Below are 14,991 nucleotides of genomic sequence, written 5' to 3' on the forward strand. Positions count from 1 at the left end.
TTTCGCTACTCAGGTTAAACGTAATTTATAAGTCACTTAGACAACCTAAAAATGTTATTGTTGGGCTTTTTTCAGTGTTTAATTTGTTCGTGAGTAAATCGGTTTGATTGAGATTAAAGTCATTAGATTAGATTTGATAAAAAAAACTTTTTTAATCCCCCGGGTGGTTTTCACACAGCTGAATAAACATCAAACAGAAAACCGATTAAACAGAAGTGAGAGATGGTCGAGAATTTACACCACTGTCCTGTTATATTTTAGATAGGAAGGAGCAGACAGCTGAGTTTATTAAACTCCACCGAGACAGCGGTGACGCAGATCTGAAGGCTAGACCGTCACAGCCATTTACTTCCGGTCTACCTGACCTTCTGAGGACCCGGCCCACGTAGACCGCAAAGGCTGGGTCCTCAGGAGGATGCAGCCCATGAATTTGGACGTGACTATGGGCAAGTAAAAGTAAGGAACAAAACACAAATGACTATCAAAATAAGACAGGAAGTAACATAACATATAAACATGTAACATAGAGACAACCAATTGATAAGATACAAACATATACAAGCTTGGAATAAACGAAAGCACAAAGGCTTAAATATAACTGAACACTAACAGAAAATAGAATACAAAAGTAGTGAGAACTAAAAACTACAAATCCTAAAGACTAAACACAGAATGATGATGGACTTGATGCAAAATAAAAGGAATTCAAAAACTCAAGAATATTAAAGAAAACCTACAAAACAAAGAAAAACAATAACATAAACTGAATATAAAACTATATGACACAGAGTTACAGAGGTATAGGAAACTTCATATATTAGGAATTTAGTATATTCCTCCCCTCTTTTTGAAGAAGTATTATAAGTGACATTTTCAATGCTCATATTTCAGTCTGTGCTTTCACCGGTGCCTTCTAGTATAAAAGGAATCCTGGGCTTGCAAGACTTTTAAAATAGAAGGTGCGATCCTCCAAAATAGATTCATAGAGCGTTCTCCTATTGTGTCAAAGATATTATATATTTCTTAAAGCTAATAAAAATCAAATAATGGATTTGAAAGCTTCTGAAACCTTTTCATATTTCTGTGACTCACCACTGAATCCTATGATGAAAAATAGAGTGGATGCAATCATTTATTTATTTATCTGCTTATTCAAATCAATAACTTTTCCATCTTATTAAATACTGTTATTTGACCAGAATTGGGACACTGATGCAAAATGTAACCAGCTATGGGAATCCTTTCCACTCTGATCAAGTCATAACTTTTTAAAATGTATCCTCTTCATGCAGATGTATAGATTTTATTGTAGATAAACATTCTCATTTTCACTCTTTAATTCCACTGGTGGGTTGAGCGAATTTCCTGAACACGCCTCAGAGGTAGCTGTCTTTAAACCAGATGTATGCACTTCAGAACCCCAGGATCCTGCCATCTCATTGGCATTTACCAACATTTTGTTGTTTTAGATTAAAATTTTTCATGACATCTACTCGTCATCTCAGGAAACAGGCTCAAAGGTAACAGGCAAGGTTGGTGATGTAGTTAAGCCAAAGAGTGTTACAATAGTTTAACTATTCTATCCCTCCCTCTGCTATACTCACAAGTATTCACATATAAAATTTAGAAGTTTAACATTAATAAATTATTGCTGCATCATTGTCATTTTTTTAACTCTCCAGTGTTTTCCTTGAGCAGATGTAGAGGGAAGCTCTCCTTTGTTTCTGCTCTGATGGTGCAGCAGCGCGTCTGATGGTGCAGCAGCACGTCTGATGGTGCAGCATGCAACATTAAAGACACATTTCAGCTGGATTCACATCAACTGACACCTTGTGATTTGACTAATCGGCAAAGAGAATATTTTGCAAACACATTAGAAGATAGAGGTCAACAACTGAATGTGTGGCTACGTGGTCACTGGGAAAAAATTTTGGTGCATCAGTCACCATCATTTGGCTGCTTTACACTCAAACCAGAGACATAAATCAAAAAGGAAATTTGATGTCTTTGTCTTTGACACAACTCAGGATGTGAATGATTTTCACCACCTAACAGACAGCAGGAAGCGCAGCCTGCAGGTTTCTGTTTCCTCGGTGTGTTTGATGGCAAAAGCTGTGAGCAAACACACCCACTGTGTTTCTCCACTTCTGTCAACCTGTTCCGTTTGTTTACGGATCCGAGTTTGATCTGCATAACAGAAGATGTGTTGCTTCTGAAGGAAGATTAAGTACATCTGAACAACATCAGTTAGTTTTTCTTTTTTTTTTCCCCGCACGGTTAAAAAAAAATCACCAAGGAGATGAAGATAGAATAAAACTTGGAATAAAAACGAAACTGAAGCTAATGATGTGCGTCAGATTTTGTGCAAACAAGAAACTACCATTTCTAAATCAGAGCACTCATTTTGCCTGTACATGTGTACTGTGTCACTCTATGGTACTTAATTTGGCTCCACATTTTGTTTTGGCATATTGTTACACTGGATATCCTTCGTGATGCAACCCGCAAGTTAGTGAAGTTTCACTTGTTAGGGAAATATGTTACCCACCATAGGGCCTTACTCATATTGATTGGTATATACACATGCACAGCAAGATACAGCTGATTTGCATGCAAGGTGTACAATATGTTTTAAACATGAGACAGTATGGAGCCTCTGAGCTGAGAGGTTTAACTGTTTGCTAATACAGAATCTTGCAGGCTCTACTGTTTAGTATCAGTGAGGATTTAAGTTATTGCTAATAATAAGAAATGCTTCATTTACTTATCTCTTGCACTAACAGCTGGGATCATTAAGGTTACAAAGCCTTATTAGTTTTCTAAATCTAAAGCTGAATTACTATGGATTCCTTAACAGATTGCATTTCGTTTTGAAAGTATTAACACAAAAACTAGAAAGAATCCAAAATTTGTCCATGTTAACAGATTAATTAACCAGAGCTGCTTTTATTTTAAAGTCCCAACCGTTCTCCAAAGAAATCAGTGAATAAATCAGCAGCTTCTGTTCATTTACGTCTCCTCCAGCTGCTGCTAACACTCCTCATACTCTATAGTTATTCTCTAAGGAGCCACCTTATTCAGAGTTAATTTACCAGCACATTTAGCAGACTCGTATGGAACAACACAGATGTTTAAGAGAAATGGATTGCTAATTTTGCTTCGAATCACTGCGCATCAGTCTTGTTGCACTGTTAACCCCAGCATTAGCCTGTGAGCAACCATGATTATGCAAATGTTGCCTAAACCTCTAACTGGCCTTCTTCATATCCTAAAACAGTTATTGTTTCCTTATTTTACTGTATTTTGTTTATTATTTTTTTGCAAATTTAATTTAAATATTTGGGAACAAATTATTGGAAAAATAAAATGGAGCTACCATGTGTTTATTATTTCTATGATTTCTAAAAAATAAATAAATAAAAATGAGCTGAAGGAAACAAACTGTTTAAACATTAACTGATTTCCCACCAAAATCAAATCAGAAAAACTGCTTTAACATTTAGAAACGTGCACAACCTATTCAGCCATGTAATTCTGTGTGAACTGCAGGCTAATCAGGAGTACTTAAATTAGATGAGAGTAAATGCAGGGGTGCACTGAAAACAGATCTCATCCAAGAAGAAGAAAAGTTTATCCTACTGTAGCTTGCCATGTCAACATATACTGTGAAATCTCAGAAGTAATGAAATAATGATTACTGTTGTTTTTACTGTAATAGTAACAATAGTCATAAGAATGCTAATCTTGTCATATCACCTACCTTCATGATATCATTTTTTTTTCTCCAGTGTCCAGCATGGACACCAGCAAACGCTGCAACCAGTGAAACTGTCACAAATATTAAACCAAACCTTCACAGTCCCGGGTTCTTGTTTACTTTTTATTAAGTTTTGGTTCTTGTTTAGATTTTACTGTTTGCTTTTATATTTGTCTAAATTCTTATTGTTTCATTCTCCCCCTTATCAGTTCCCAAGTAGCATATCCTCTATTCCTGCCTTTATTCCTCCCATTAGAGATGGGATCAGAGGAGGCGAGGAAAAGATGCAAAAGGAGAGGAGTCAAAGCAAACAAAATGTAACAAAATGAGACCTGTTTGACTTGGATCAAATATTTTAAAGTGTCAATTAATTATGATGTTTGATGCAATCGGATCATAAATAGTTTTGTTCATCGCCCAACTACATCTCTACTTTATGACATATAATAGTATTAATGATATTTTTTACATTTATGACTACTTTTAATTCATTTCACAACATGTGATAAGATATTATACCTTCTTTTGAATATACACGGAAACAGGGCTGTCAAAGTCCAGTCATATGATATGAATCATATGCATAAAACCAGTGAGTTGCTAAAAGAGCACTCGTGGTTTGTTTACAGTAGTGCTCCAGTCTTTGGGTTTGTCTGTCCTGACTTAATTTTTTCCACCTGCCCCATGTACGTCCCCATGTATGTCCTCCATGTGTGCATGCATTCTCTTTGTCAGATCATGTTGGACTTTTGTAGAGCCAAAAACTCAACAATTCACTTTTCTTTTTAAAACCTGCTTATGTGTCCTGTGTTTGGGTCCTCTCTCTCTCACCCAATACGTTAATTCTGATCTGTTCAACCTGAAAGCTTCAATTGCTACACACAGAAATTGCTGCAACATTCAAGTACAGACAAGATAACTTGCCATTTTTTGGATAGGTTTGGTGAGCTGCGGTATACAAGATTTGGACAGATGAGCACACCTTGGAAAAAAAAATCAATCAAGCAGCTGATCAGACAGCCCAATTTTTTTCTTTTTTTCCCATTTCTATTAACTTATGATCGATCAAATGTCCACAAAGAACAGTACTTTTTAATCTTTAATTAGATCTGTCCAGTTTTTCTCAGCCTGACATAATTTATGCAGTGAGACTGACATGCTTGATGTCTTTTGTCCATTCCTTGCTTTTCCCCATTTCAATCTTTTCCCTTTTTTCCTCACATAGCAGAAATAATGGGAAAACAGACTTTTGTTAGCTACATGCAGCTAATTGTGAAGCTGTCACTATTGAGGCAATCTGGCCATGGCATTGAACACATCTGAACTACCAGATGAGGGTATTCAATCATCTGTCTCTTTGGACAAACATGCAGGGCCCAACTTTGAGGTCAGCTTCAAAATCCTAATGTGTAATCTCACTGTAATTAAGTAGAAAAGCTGGAAATCAAAATGATAATATCTCGTTTGGAGGGAAATTGATTCCTCGAAGAACTATCAGATTCTGGTTCCAAAAGGGTTGGCTGTGTGAAAGTAATATCACTGGCTATGCAAAAACATTTAACTTTTTCTACATTAAATTGGATTTGGGAGGCCTTTAATGTTCTCGGAGAAAATTCTGGAACTTCCTACTCCTTGAGAAGATACAAAGGATTAAGTGAGCAGAGCAGAAGTGATTTTTCTTTAATTTTTGCTTAAGTCTCAAACTCAAACTTTTAATTCTACTGATACCAAGTGACTCAGCGGGCTTTAATCACAGACTCAAAAGTTTTTCACAAAAAAGCAGACATTGCATTCATATATTTCTATTATCATTGTCTTTCATTATAAAAAGAATTGTGCTGGGAAGATAATGATACTGATGATATTTGGTGATATCTGTATGCATTCTCCTAAATCCACATTTAAACCTTTCAATTCTGTGTATCACTGTACCTTACAACTCATCACAGGTGATTCTTCGTCAGCCATGAAAAATGTGATAACCATGTATGTACGGTGTTTATTTAGGAGGCTCTATACTGCAAAGACTGCCTGCTTACCTCTGCTTTCTGACTCAATTTAAACACAGCACTTACAATATCAGATCCCAGGACACTTTAACATCAGCTGTACCTCTTATTCAAACTGAGCTTGGAAAAACTGGATTTAAATACTTTGCTGCCTATAAATGGAATGAGCTACAAAAAACCCAAAACAAAACACAACAAAAAAACAAAGAACTATGGCGTAACATTCTCTAATCTCTCTAACAACAACAACAACAAAAACAACAACAACAATAATGAACAATAGATTTGTCAGCCAAAAACACACATATAATTGAGCACAAGCTGCTTTAACATCAGAACGAATTATAGCTGTTTTTGGTATAATCACACTTTCTCTATAAGGACCGTTTCCTTTAACCTTCACAAAGTTGTTCAGTGTGTTGAATAATATTTTTTATGCTTTGATTATAATTTCAGCTTGGCCTGGGATAAAAAGTGACTGATGCTGCACAATTGACTGAGAGTTACAGAACCCCTGAAGTCCAAAAAGACATTTAAAAAAATATATTATGTGTTCAAATTATTATCTTGATAAGATAGTTGTCTTATGAGAACAAATTATCTTATTCAAACTGGGGTTGCTGATTCATCAAATAGGAAGTTGCTAAATATTGTTTTTTCTTACTAACAAAATACGTTTGAACACTTGTGTACTGTTTATATCTATAGTTACATTAGATATTGTTTTGTTTTTTACTTTGATGACAGATTTGACTTTTTCATATTATTTTATTTATATATTATTTAATTGCTTTACCCATTATCCTTAGTGTACAAGGACAGTTGTAGGCTACAGAAGACATTAGTGCAAAATATATAAATAGACATCTGTGAACAGATCCTCTCATAGGTTGTCCTCTGTGTCCACATATGGTCTAAAGATCAGTCATTACTGGGCAGAATAAAACAGCTGTCTATAAAGGACATGATCCTCCCATAGTTTTACTGCTGTTCTGACATTGTTTCTACTAAGCTTTCAGTGGAAACAACTTGTATTCACAGTGACAGTCACATCTATTAGTGTGGCAGATATATATAAAACAAGGTGTCTGCAAACATGGGAAACAACTCTAGTGTTGGTTGTCTCTTGTGTCTAATTGTGTTAGGTTTTAAATATCTCTTTGTGTTCATCTAGCGTTCTGTTAAGGACTCTAAATTACCTTTATTCTGAATAGTGCAATACAAATAAGTTTGACTTGACTTGCCTATGATTATACTTACACTATATGGTCAAAAGTACTGGGCCAGGACTCTTAGTCCTTAAATTATCCTGTAGTCACAACCTGCAGGATATTTTTGAGATAAAGTGTTAATGACTAATTTGCAAACAAATTAAAAGAAAAAATAGGAAAAAGAGTTATGAACTCTATAAGAAAGGCAGTTAAGTTATGAGCCAAAAAAATCAGATCTGCTAATGAGGGAGAAGCAGGATTAACAAAAGCATCTGTTTATAGTTTGTATACAAAAAACATTTTTTTTTTTTGGTAACATCTATTGTTATTATCTAATTTCAGTTGAACGTGACCCAGTACTGCAAACATAAAAATCACCTTTTGGTATTTTAATAATTGCCTGTCAAGCTGTTTGTTTTTGTTTTTGCTTGTTTGTCAGTGAAATTGTGCAAACATGTCATTTGTTTTTCCAAAGGAAACATAATGAGGTAGAGGCCAAATAGAAAAATGCTGGTGCAGTGCCTTATAGCTTTCTTTAACATTTCTGACAGGAAGAAATCATCCTGGGAGGAAGAATTCTTTGATTTTATCTTGTCTTCACCGTATTATGAGCCTCTGCCATGTACGGTGGTAATATGGAGCCCATGAGCTCAGGGCGCAATTATTGTGTACTTGAATTGAAATGTCTTAGTTGCAGCTTTTATTATGCACAGAAAATATTTTAAGCCAGAGATTAAACTCTTTACTCCAAATTAAACATTAAAGAAAGAAGCTGATAAAGCATTTGCATTTAAGGTGCTTGTACTACAAAAAGAAGTTTGTTTGGTGAAATCAGTTTCGGAAGAACTTGCTCAAATTTGCCTGAATGCTTTTTTGTTCTTCTTAATTATGAAATTGTATTTAAAGCATTCAGCAGATGTTTTTGTATAGCTTAGTGCTTCTTGATACTATTTAATTTATTTTATTCCCCTTTGGTGTTCTTTTAGTCTTAACTTTCTTGAGAAAAGTTTAAAGGTATTGTACTGTCAAGGTTTAACCATTTTTTTTTTTTGAAGCTCCAAAAAATATATAATGAGATAGAAAAGTCAACTCTCAATTCCTCTGGTTATTAAGGGTGTTTTTCTTTCCCTCCCCTCTCTCTTTTTCCCTCTGCCCAGGAGCTGGAGGTTGGTCTCCTCTGAGTTCAGACAGATATCAGTGGTTGGAAGTCGACCTGGGTGGGCGGACACGAATCACTGCTGTTGCAACACAAGGCCGCTATGGCAGTTCTGACTGGCAGACAGCCTACCTGCTGATGTTCAGCGACGCAGGGCACAACTGGAAACAGTATCGACAGGAAGGCAGTATAGGGGTGAGTTTGTTGTAATAGCTCAGAGTCATCAGAGTTGGAGGAAAGTGAGCCTGAAGCGTGACTAAAGAAAACAACATTTTCTGAAAAAATCAAGTAAAGGTGTTAATGTATTAAGGTTTCCATCATCTACAATTATGTGAACATTTTGAGCTGTGGAAATAGAGAACAAATCTAAGTCTTCAGGTGTTTGCTATTAATTTACTGCAGAGGGAGAGCATCAAGAGAGATTTAAAATGTGGAAGTCAAACCTCTAGTGTTAAAAAAAGAAAGAAAAAAAAATCAGGATGGTGTTTCATTTATTTAGTGTATTGGTTAAGTCAGGTTTTTTCTAATGCTAATCAGGAGAAGTCGTTTCATCCATCCATTGGTTATATGAAGTGGGAACAGCAGGCTAAGCAGGTTATTCCAGACGTCCTGCTTTCTAGGAATGCTTTCCAGTTCCTCCTGAGGGATCCCAATGTATTCCTCCGCCAGATATATAATCTCTAGAGCAGGTTCTGGGTCTACCTCAGGGTCTGATGGAGGTAAATATCCACAGAAAGACCCTCAAACTACTATAGTGTTCATGACCATTATGTTATTATTTACTGGTTATGAAGTTTTAATACTGTAACTATGAGCTTTATGATCTTTCGCCCTGCTAGCTATACTAACAAGTTGACTGCTAGTGTCACAACTCTAACTCCACATGTTCAACTCAGTAGTGAATCCGAATGCAGGACGCAGGGCGCAGGATCTATTGATTAATATTTGATTATTATTGGCTCCACTCACCACTGTCTTACTTTTTTTTCCCTCTTCCTCTTTTCCTGTCAGTCACAGAAGAATAACTCCTCTTTGTTGTCATTACATTTGCTTAAACAGAATCATGTACACAACTTCGACGGCAGTGAGTGTAGTCAGATGGAGCCCCTTGAGGGAGGTCAAGTCTCTCGTACACGGCCACTGTTGTAGTTTAAAGTTTGTCAGCCCTTGGGGGTCTCCCCACTGACCTGGGGCCCTAACAGTTTCTAGTTTTAACTAGTGGCAAATGGCGCCTCTGGGCACATATGAGACACCCTAATTAAATGCCTGAACCATCTCAGCTGGCTTCTTTTGACCTCTGACTTAACTGCACTGGAGATATTGCCCTGAAGCGGGAAAAAAATAGCATCAATTTGCCGCCCTGTGGGTTAACCACACGCCAAGACAGACACTAAGGTCAGGTGCAATGTGACCCAAGTGGGGTGCAGTGGCAGGGGCCTGGGGAGACTGACCAGCTGAATTGCAGACTGATTTTGGGGGATTTCGATGTGAAGGGAGTTACTGTTGAAAAATATAAAACATACATTATTCATTTTATTGTAAAATATATGCTTTTTAATTTTGTATTATATAAATATGTGTATTTAGTAAGGTGCCAAGCTTGCATTCCCTCTTCTGACCTGACCAAATTTAGGGGAACCAATTCTAAAAAAATCCCCTGCAGTGTTAATTTAGGTGACGCTGCTTTCTCGTCATTGGTGGCAAAGATCCAATGTTGTTTAATCTGCTAATATAACATCAGTCTTCAACACTAATTGGTAGAGTTAAAGGTTGGGTGGCATTTAAAAGTTTTACATATATATATATCAATTTTGCCCTTGAGAATGTTCCATGTTATTTTGTAGAATTGATAAACCAATTTTTCCAGTTGTGGCAAGGACAGAAAAAATTACAAAGATTTTTATATTTTCAGTTATTCTTTTAAAGGTTTAAAAAAAAATGCTGAAATTAAAAAAGGAGTCTAGAACCACGTGGAAAGAAACAGTGCAATGTCATGGCAGTGAAACTGAAGGAGCTAAATGAAATTCAGCTATTGTTACTTTCTTTCTTAAACCTCTGTGTTTTTTCTCCTCTATGTTCTGATGTCTTCTTTGGTGGAAGCAAGACTGAAAAAATTATGTTATTATAACAGCATTAATAATTTAGAAACTGTTAAAAATATATGACCGAGAGTGTGTTCTTAGGTGATCTTGGGCTTACATCCAAATGCATTGTCTTGACTAAAATGCTGGATCTAAAACAGAAATCTGTTGAAAGTAAGCAGCAAAAATATAAAATATCAGAAGTCAGTAAAGCAGATAGCTTTTCAGTCAACTAAATAAAAAGATCACCTTTCCAGGAGTCTGCATTTCATTACTAGTGATAATTTTGCTTGGCCAGAAACTGAATATTAACAACTACCTTCCAGTTTATTCAAATGTACAAAAGCCAAAGTAATTAGCATCGCATTTTCTGATCACTTTCTAAGATCTAACAACTTTTTGCTTAAACCACACCTAGTGGGTAATGAATCCCAGTCATGCTGATGCTGTGGCAAATAGCTTTATTTTAAAGATTAGGAGAGTTAAGACTTTCACAGCAAGGGTAAAACTAATGTCAGCTTAATACTCCTTCTGAGGGAGAACAAAAAAGACTTCTCACAGCTTAAGAGCTTGTTGATTTCACACACAGCATAAGTCGGTATAAATCTGTGGCATGTCTCAGAAGTCCTTCCAAAGCTCTGCATATTAGTCAGCCTAGTTTATCACGGCTTTCAGGGTACAGAGTCGACTGCTGAGCAGCTTCATCAGTCACAATTCCTCCAGGACCTCTTTTTCCTTTAAGCTTAGAGGACAGAGTTTGTGAGGCTGAGTGAAGCGCTCATTCTCCAATTTTCGCTCTCATCGTCTCCTCTTTCATGCTTCGCATCAGCTGTTATGGTATAAAAGAGCAGGTTGTGTTGGGGATGTATATACTGTTCTAATTAAGAAATACAAATTCTTTAAGTGTCAGTAGAGGTAAATTTACTAGATTTGCATAACATATTTTCATTTCCTTCTGATGCTGATTGTCTCTTAATTATTTTTCTGTTAATGTTAGTGGAGCAGATTTGTCCTGGTCTATGTTATGACTCCTGGATGTTCATTGACTTTGTAGGTTTAGTAGTGGTTAAAGTGTTCTGAAGCAGCATTCTGGCACCTTCAGTTCACAAGCAATTAAACCTTATACACAGAATAATACATATTATGATTTAATTAGTTCGTTTTTTGTGTGCTGCAGATTGACAGCATGGAGATTTCTTGCCCAGTAATAAGAAAATAATTACATCCCACAGCCCACTTACACCTTCAACACATCCCTTCTGTTTTCTCCTCCCTTGAATTTGTTCATAGTCAAAATGTAAATAAAGTCTTGGCCACAATTTAAATGAAAAAACGTTTCTTTTTTAAGAGGCCGGTCATTTCAAATGAAATTATTCAAGCAGCTCACATATCATCATATGTAAACATGGATGCATTTAGCATTTCTGTGCAGTTTGTCACAAAATGTGTCCTCTATCAAATTCACATTTGTTCTACATATTTGACACTTTGAGTGTCATCAGTGACGTTTAAAAAAATGGAAACTTAAACTATGCATATATTGTCTTGTTCATTTTAAACTACTGTTTGTAAAGCAAGTGATATCTAAACGTGTGTTGCTGAATTATGTTTGGTGCACAGAGGCTGTGGCATTCATGGTCAAATGTTAGGATGTAGATCAAGGGTATTAGATATGAGTCTATATTTAAGGTGATGATGCCTCAAAAAGCAGTGAATATGAGCTGATCACAACCAGCTGAAAAACCTACTGCTGCTCACAAAACAAGTTATTATGAAAGAAGTATTTGCTCCCTTTGGATCATCATACATATGTTAATGTAAGATAAAGATAACCTGAGTAATAATTTACTATTATTATTATCTAACCAAACCTACCTGGCACTTCAAACAAGGTCAAGAAGTCCAATGCAGTGATTTGAATTAGCGGCTAACCTCATGCTCCACACCCTCCTGTCAGAGCCTCGAGCAAGTGGGGACTGAATGGTTTGTTTAAGGGCTTTCCAGCTGGGCAGATGTCCTCCATGTGAAGGACGTTGCTCACTGAGCCATCCTTTATTTCCGCGCAGAGCTACAATTCTGCTGTTTAGGTTGAGTTTACAGTATTTGCATATTAATTAAAAATAATGATCAGAATAGGTACACAAAGTAACCTTTCAAGTGAAACATTTTAATTGAAAAGCACCAAGAGAGGGAATATTAAGAAAAAGCATAAGCACTTGTATTTTAGGAAAACAGACTAGGTTCTGCAATTTATAATGGAAGTCATTTACTTATTAAAAGTCTTTTACTTATGTCCCTGTTGGGTTCTGGGAGGGAGAAGAAAAGAAAAACAGTCAGCTAAAGGTTTAAAACGTACATAGAGGAATTTTAATGCATCACGTTAAGTCCAAGTTGAAGCTGAAACGCTAAAACAAAATGCAGACAGGCTGTTTTAGGATTGCAGAAGTTAATAAATGTTATTCTCCACGGACCACATGTTTACCAAAGCATTTAACGCACATAAAACTACAACTACTGCTTCACAAATCTAATTTTCTACCTGATTGAGAAACCATTCACCAGAAACCTGGCCCTATCTCAACAATATTCCCTCCATTAGGAGAAAAATCAAACACATCACTTCTCACAGATACCTTGGGGATAGTAGTTCAGCTTCAATGAAGAGATGAAATGTTCATTTTCTGTAAGAATCCTACTACAATAAATGTCCACAGGAGGAAATTTTAGTTATCTTTGTAGTGTCTCACAAACAAAAGATGAGTCGACTGATGCATGAATGCAAATTCACAAAACCAGCTAACTGTGATTTTATGTCTTTGTTTGTTTTCTTTAAGGCATTTGCAGGTAACAGTAATGCAGACAGTGTGGTTCAGCATAAGCTACAGCACCAAGTGATCGCTCGCTACGTCCGCCTGATTCCTCTCAACTGGAATCCAAATGGTCGGATTGGACTCAGACTGGAAACCTATGGATGTCCTTACAGTCAGTTTTTGTTTTTCAGTACTTGTTTCTCTACACTTACAGACATTAACTGAAAGCATGACAGTAGATTAGACACTTAATTTTGTTTTTGCGTCTTGAAAAAATTATATAACACTTTGTATTTACTGTATATTCCTATTTGTGTGACTTTGAAGCATATTTTGGGGGTAAAATACCAAAATGGTTTTTTTTCAGTGTCTCTTTTCATTTTTTTTTTTGTTATGCTTAGCATCTAATAGGGACAGGTTTGCATCATCTAGCCTTGTGAGAGGGTTGGACATCAATGCATTTGTTAACCAATTTTTAGAATTAAACAATAAATTTCATTTCTTTTACCTTTGGAACCTTACCAAAGATTTCTTTCCTCAAAAGGCGTAAATAAAACAATGTGTACATAAAACAGGGGATGTAAATGTACCTTGGGGGTTGGTGAAGAGGCGGCAGATCAATGCTGATTACAATAGAAATGAGCCACAGGTGAAACAGACAGTAGGAGCTCACCAAACACCTGCTCAGAGGAAGTGTTGATGGAGAGGGTTAGGGCGGAGCTATGGCCATGCTGGTTCAGCACGGTGTGAAAATATAACCTTGCAGCTTTACTGTTAAAGGTGTTGATGCTAATGGGTTTAATTAGACTTTGACATGTTGCTGGCAGCGCGCAAACGTTTTGTGACTTTTCCGCACAACTCTGTAACTCTGTAACTGTATGTGATCTCCCACTTTGTAAATAAAAAAACAAAAGTCTTTCAGATCCCCAAAGATTTACCCCACATAAGGGCATCTTATATGAGTTCATTTTATTTACTTATTAAAATCTTATATGATTAAGGAATTTAAATTAATTTTTCAGTTGTTTTTTTTTTTTTTTTACCTGCACTAACTTCAGTGTACACACTTTGGTAACAGTGGTAGAAAAGAAGATTTATGTAAAGCATATAATATACCAGCCCTGACAGACAAACTTTTGAACAATTTCAAGGCATATTTTTTTTCTGGTGCTTTCAGCCTTTCTGTCACTTGTAGAAGTTCAAATGCATTGGATCCAATAACTCATGTGTCTGAGTTGGCGTTTCTAATTTGACGCTTCAATAGAGACACTGTAGGCTAGAGATTTGTGTTCTTAAGCAACACTTTCACCATTAGTGTATAATTTTCTTCAGAGTGACATGAAAGCTGCACAGTGGTCATTAATCTGCTTTCTATAGTCAGACATCATTTGAATATTAGCTTCTCTTCTTCTTTTATTGATGCTTAAATATTAATTTGCCTTTGGGAAGCGTTTACTGTAATATTTTATATGTATATGAACACTGCAGGTAGAAGATGAAGAATCCAGAATGTATGTTTTGCAACAGAAAATTGCAAAATGTGCAGCATATCAGATGGGATTTCTGGAAAGCAGGGTTGCATAATTAAATATTTAATGAGTGTAATGAATTATAACAATTACAAGCATCTGAGTCCAGGGTAATGATTTTATGTGTGTGTGTGTCTTTTTAAAGATTCTGACGTGTTGAGTTTCAATGGCCAAAGCAGCCTCATCTACAGGTTGACTCCCAGGCCGAGGCAGATGTCCAGTGAGAGCATCAGCCTGAAGTTTAAAACCCTGAAGAACTCTGGGATACTGCTTCATGCAGAGGGACAGAATGGGCACAGCCTCACCTTGGAGTTAGAAAAAGGAAAACTTCAATTGCTCATCAGAAAAGGTACAAATCTGAGGTTTTTATTTATGCAGTGTGGAAACTGCCTGTGCTGCTGTTTTTATTGAACAAACTAAAAGAACTAACAAACAATT

General features: G+C 36.2%; 1 protein-coding gene across 3 annotated transcripts in view; it reads left to right on the forward strand.

The window, feature by feature from the left end:
• Positions 1–14,991, forward strand: part of LOC101474016 (contactin-associated protein-like 4) — an 87,387-nt gene that overhangs the window by 20,009 nt on the left and 52,387 nt on the right. For all 3 annotated transcript variants that reach the window (XR_013101333.1, XM_076891468.1, XM_004553489.3), the window contains exons 3-5: positions 8,135–8,328; positions 13,049–13,196; positions 14,699–14,902. Coding sequence is in view for 2 of the 3 variants with exons in the window: in XM_076891468.1 (XP_076747583.1) it covers positions 8,135–8,328; positions 13,049–13,196; positions 14,699–14,902 (546 nt within the window). In the remaining variant the exon portion in view is untranslated. The remainder of the gene's footprint in view (positions 1–8,134; positions 8,329–13,048; positions 13,197–14,698; positions 14,903–14,991) is intronic.

Source organism: Maylandia zebra, linkage group LG13 (assembly GCF_041146795.1).
Source record: "Maylandia zebra isolate NMK-2024a linkage group LG13, Mzebra_GT3a, whole genome shotgun sequence".
Taxonomy (NCBI): Eukaryota; Metazoa; Chordata; class Actinopteri; order Cichliformes; family Cichlidae; genus Maylandia; species Maylandia zebra.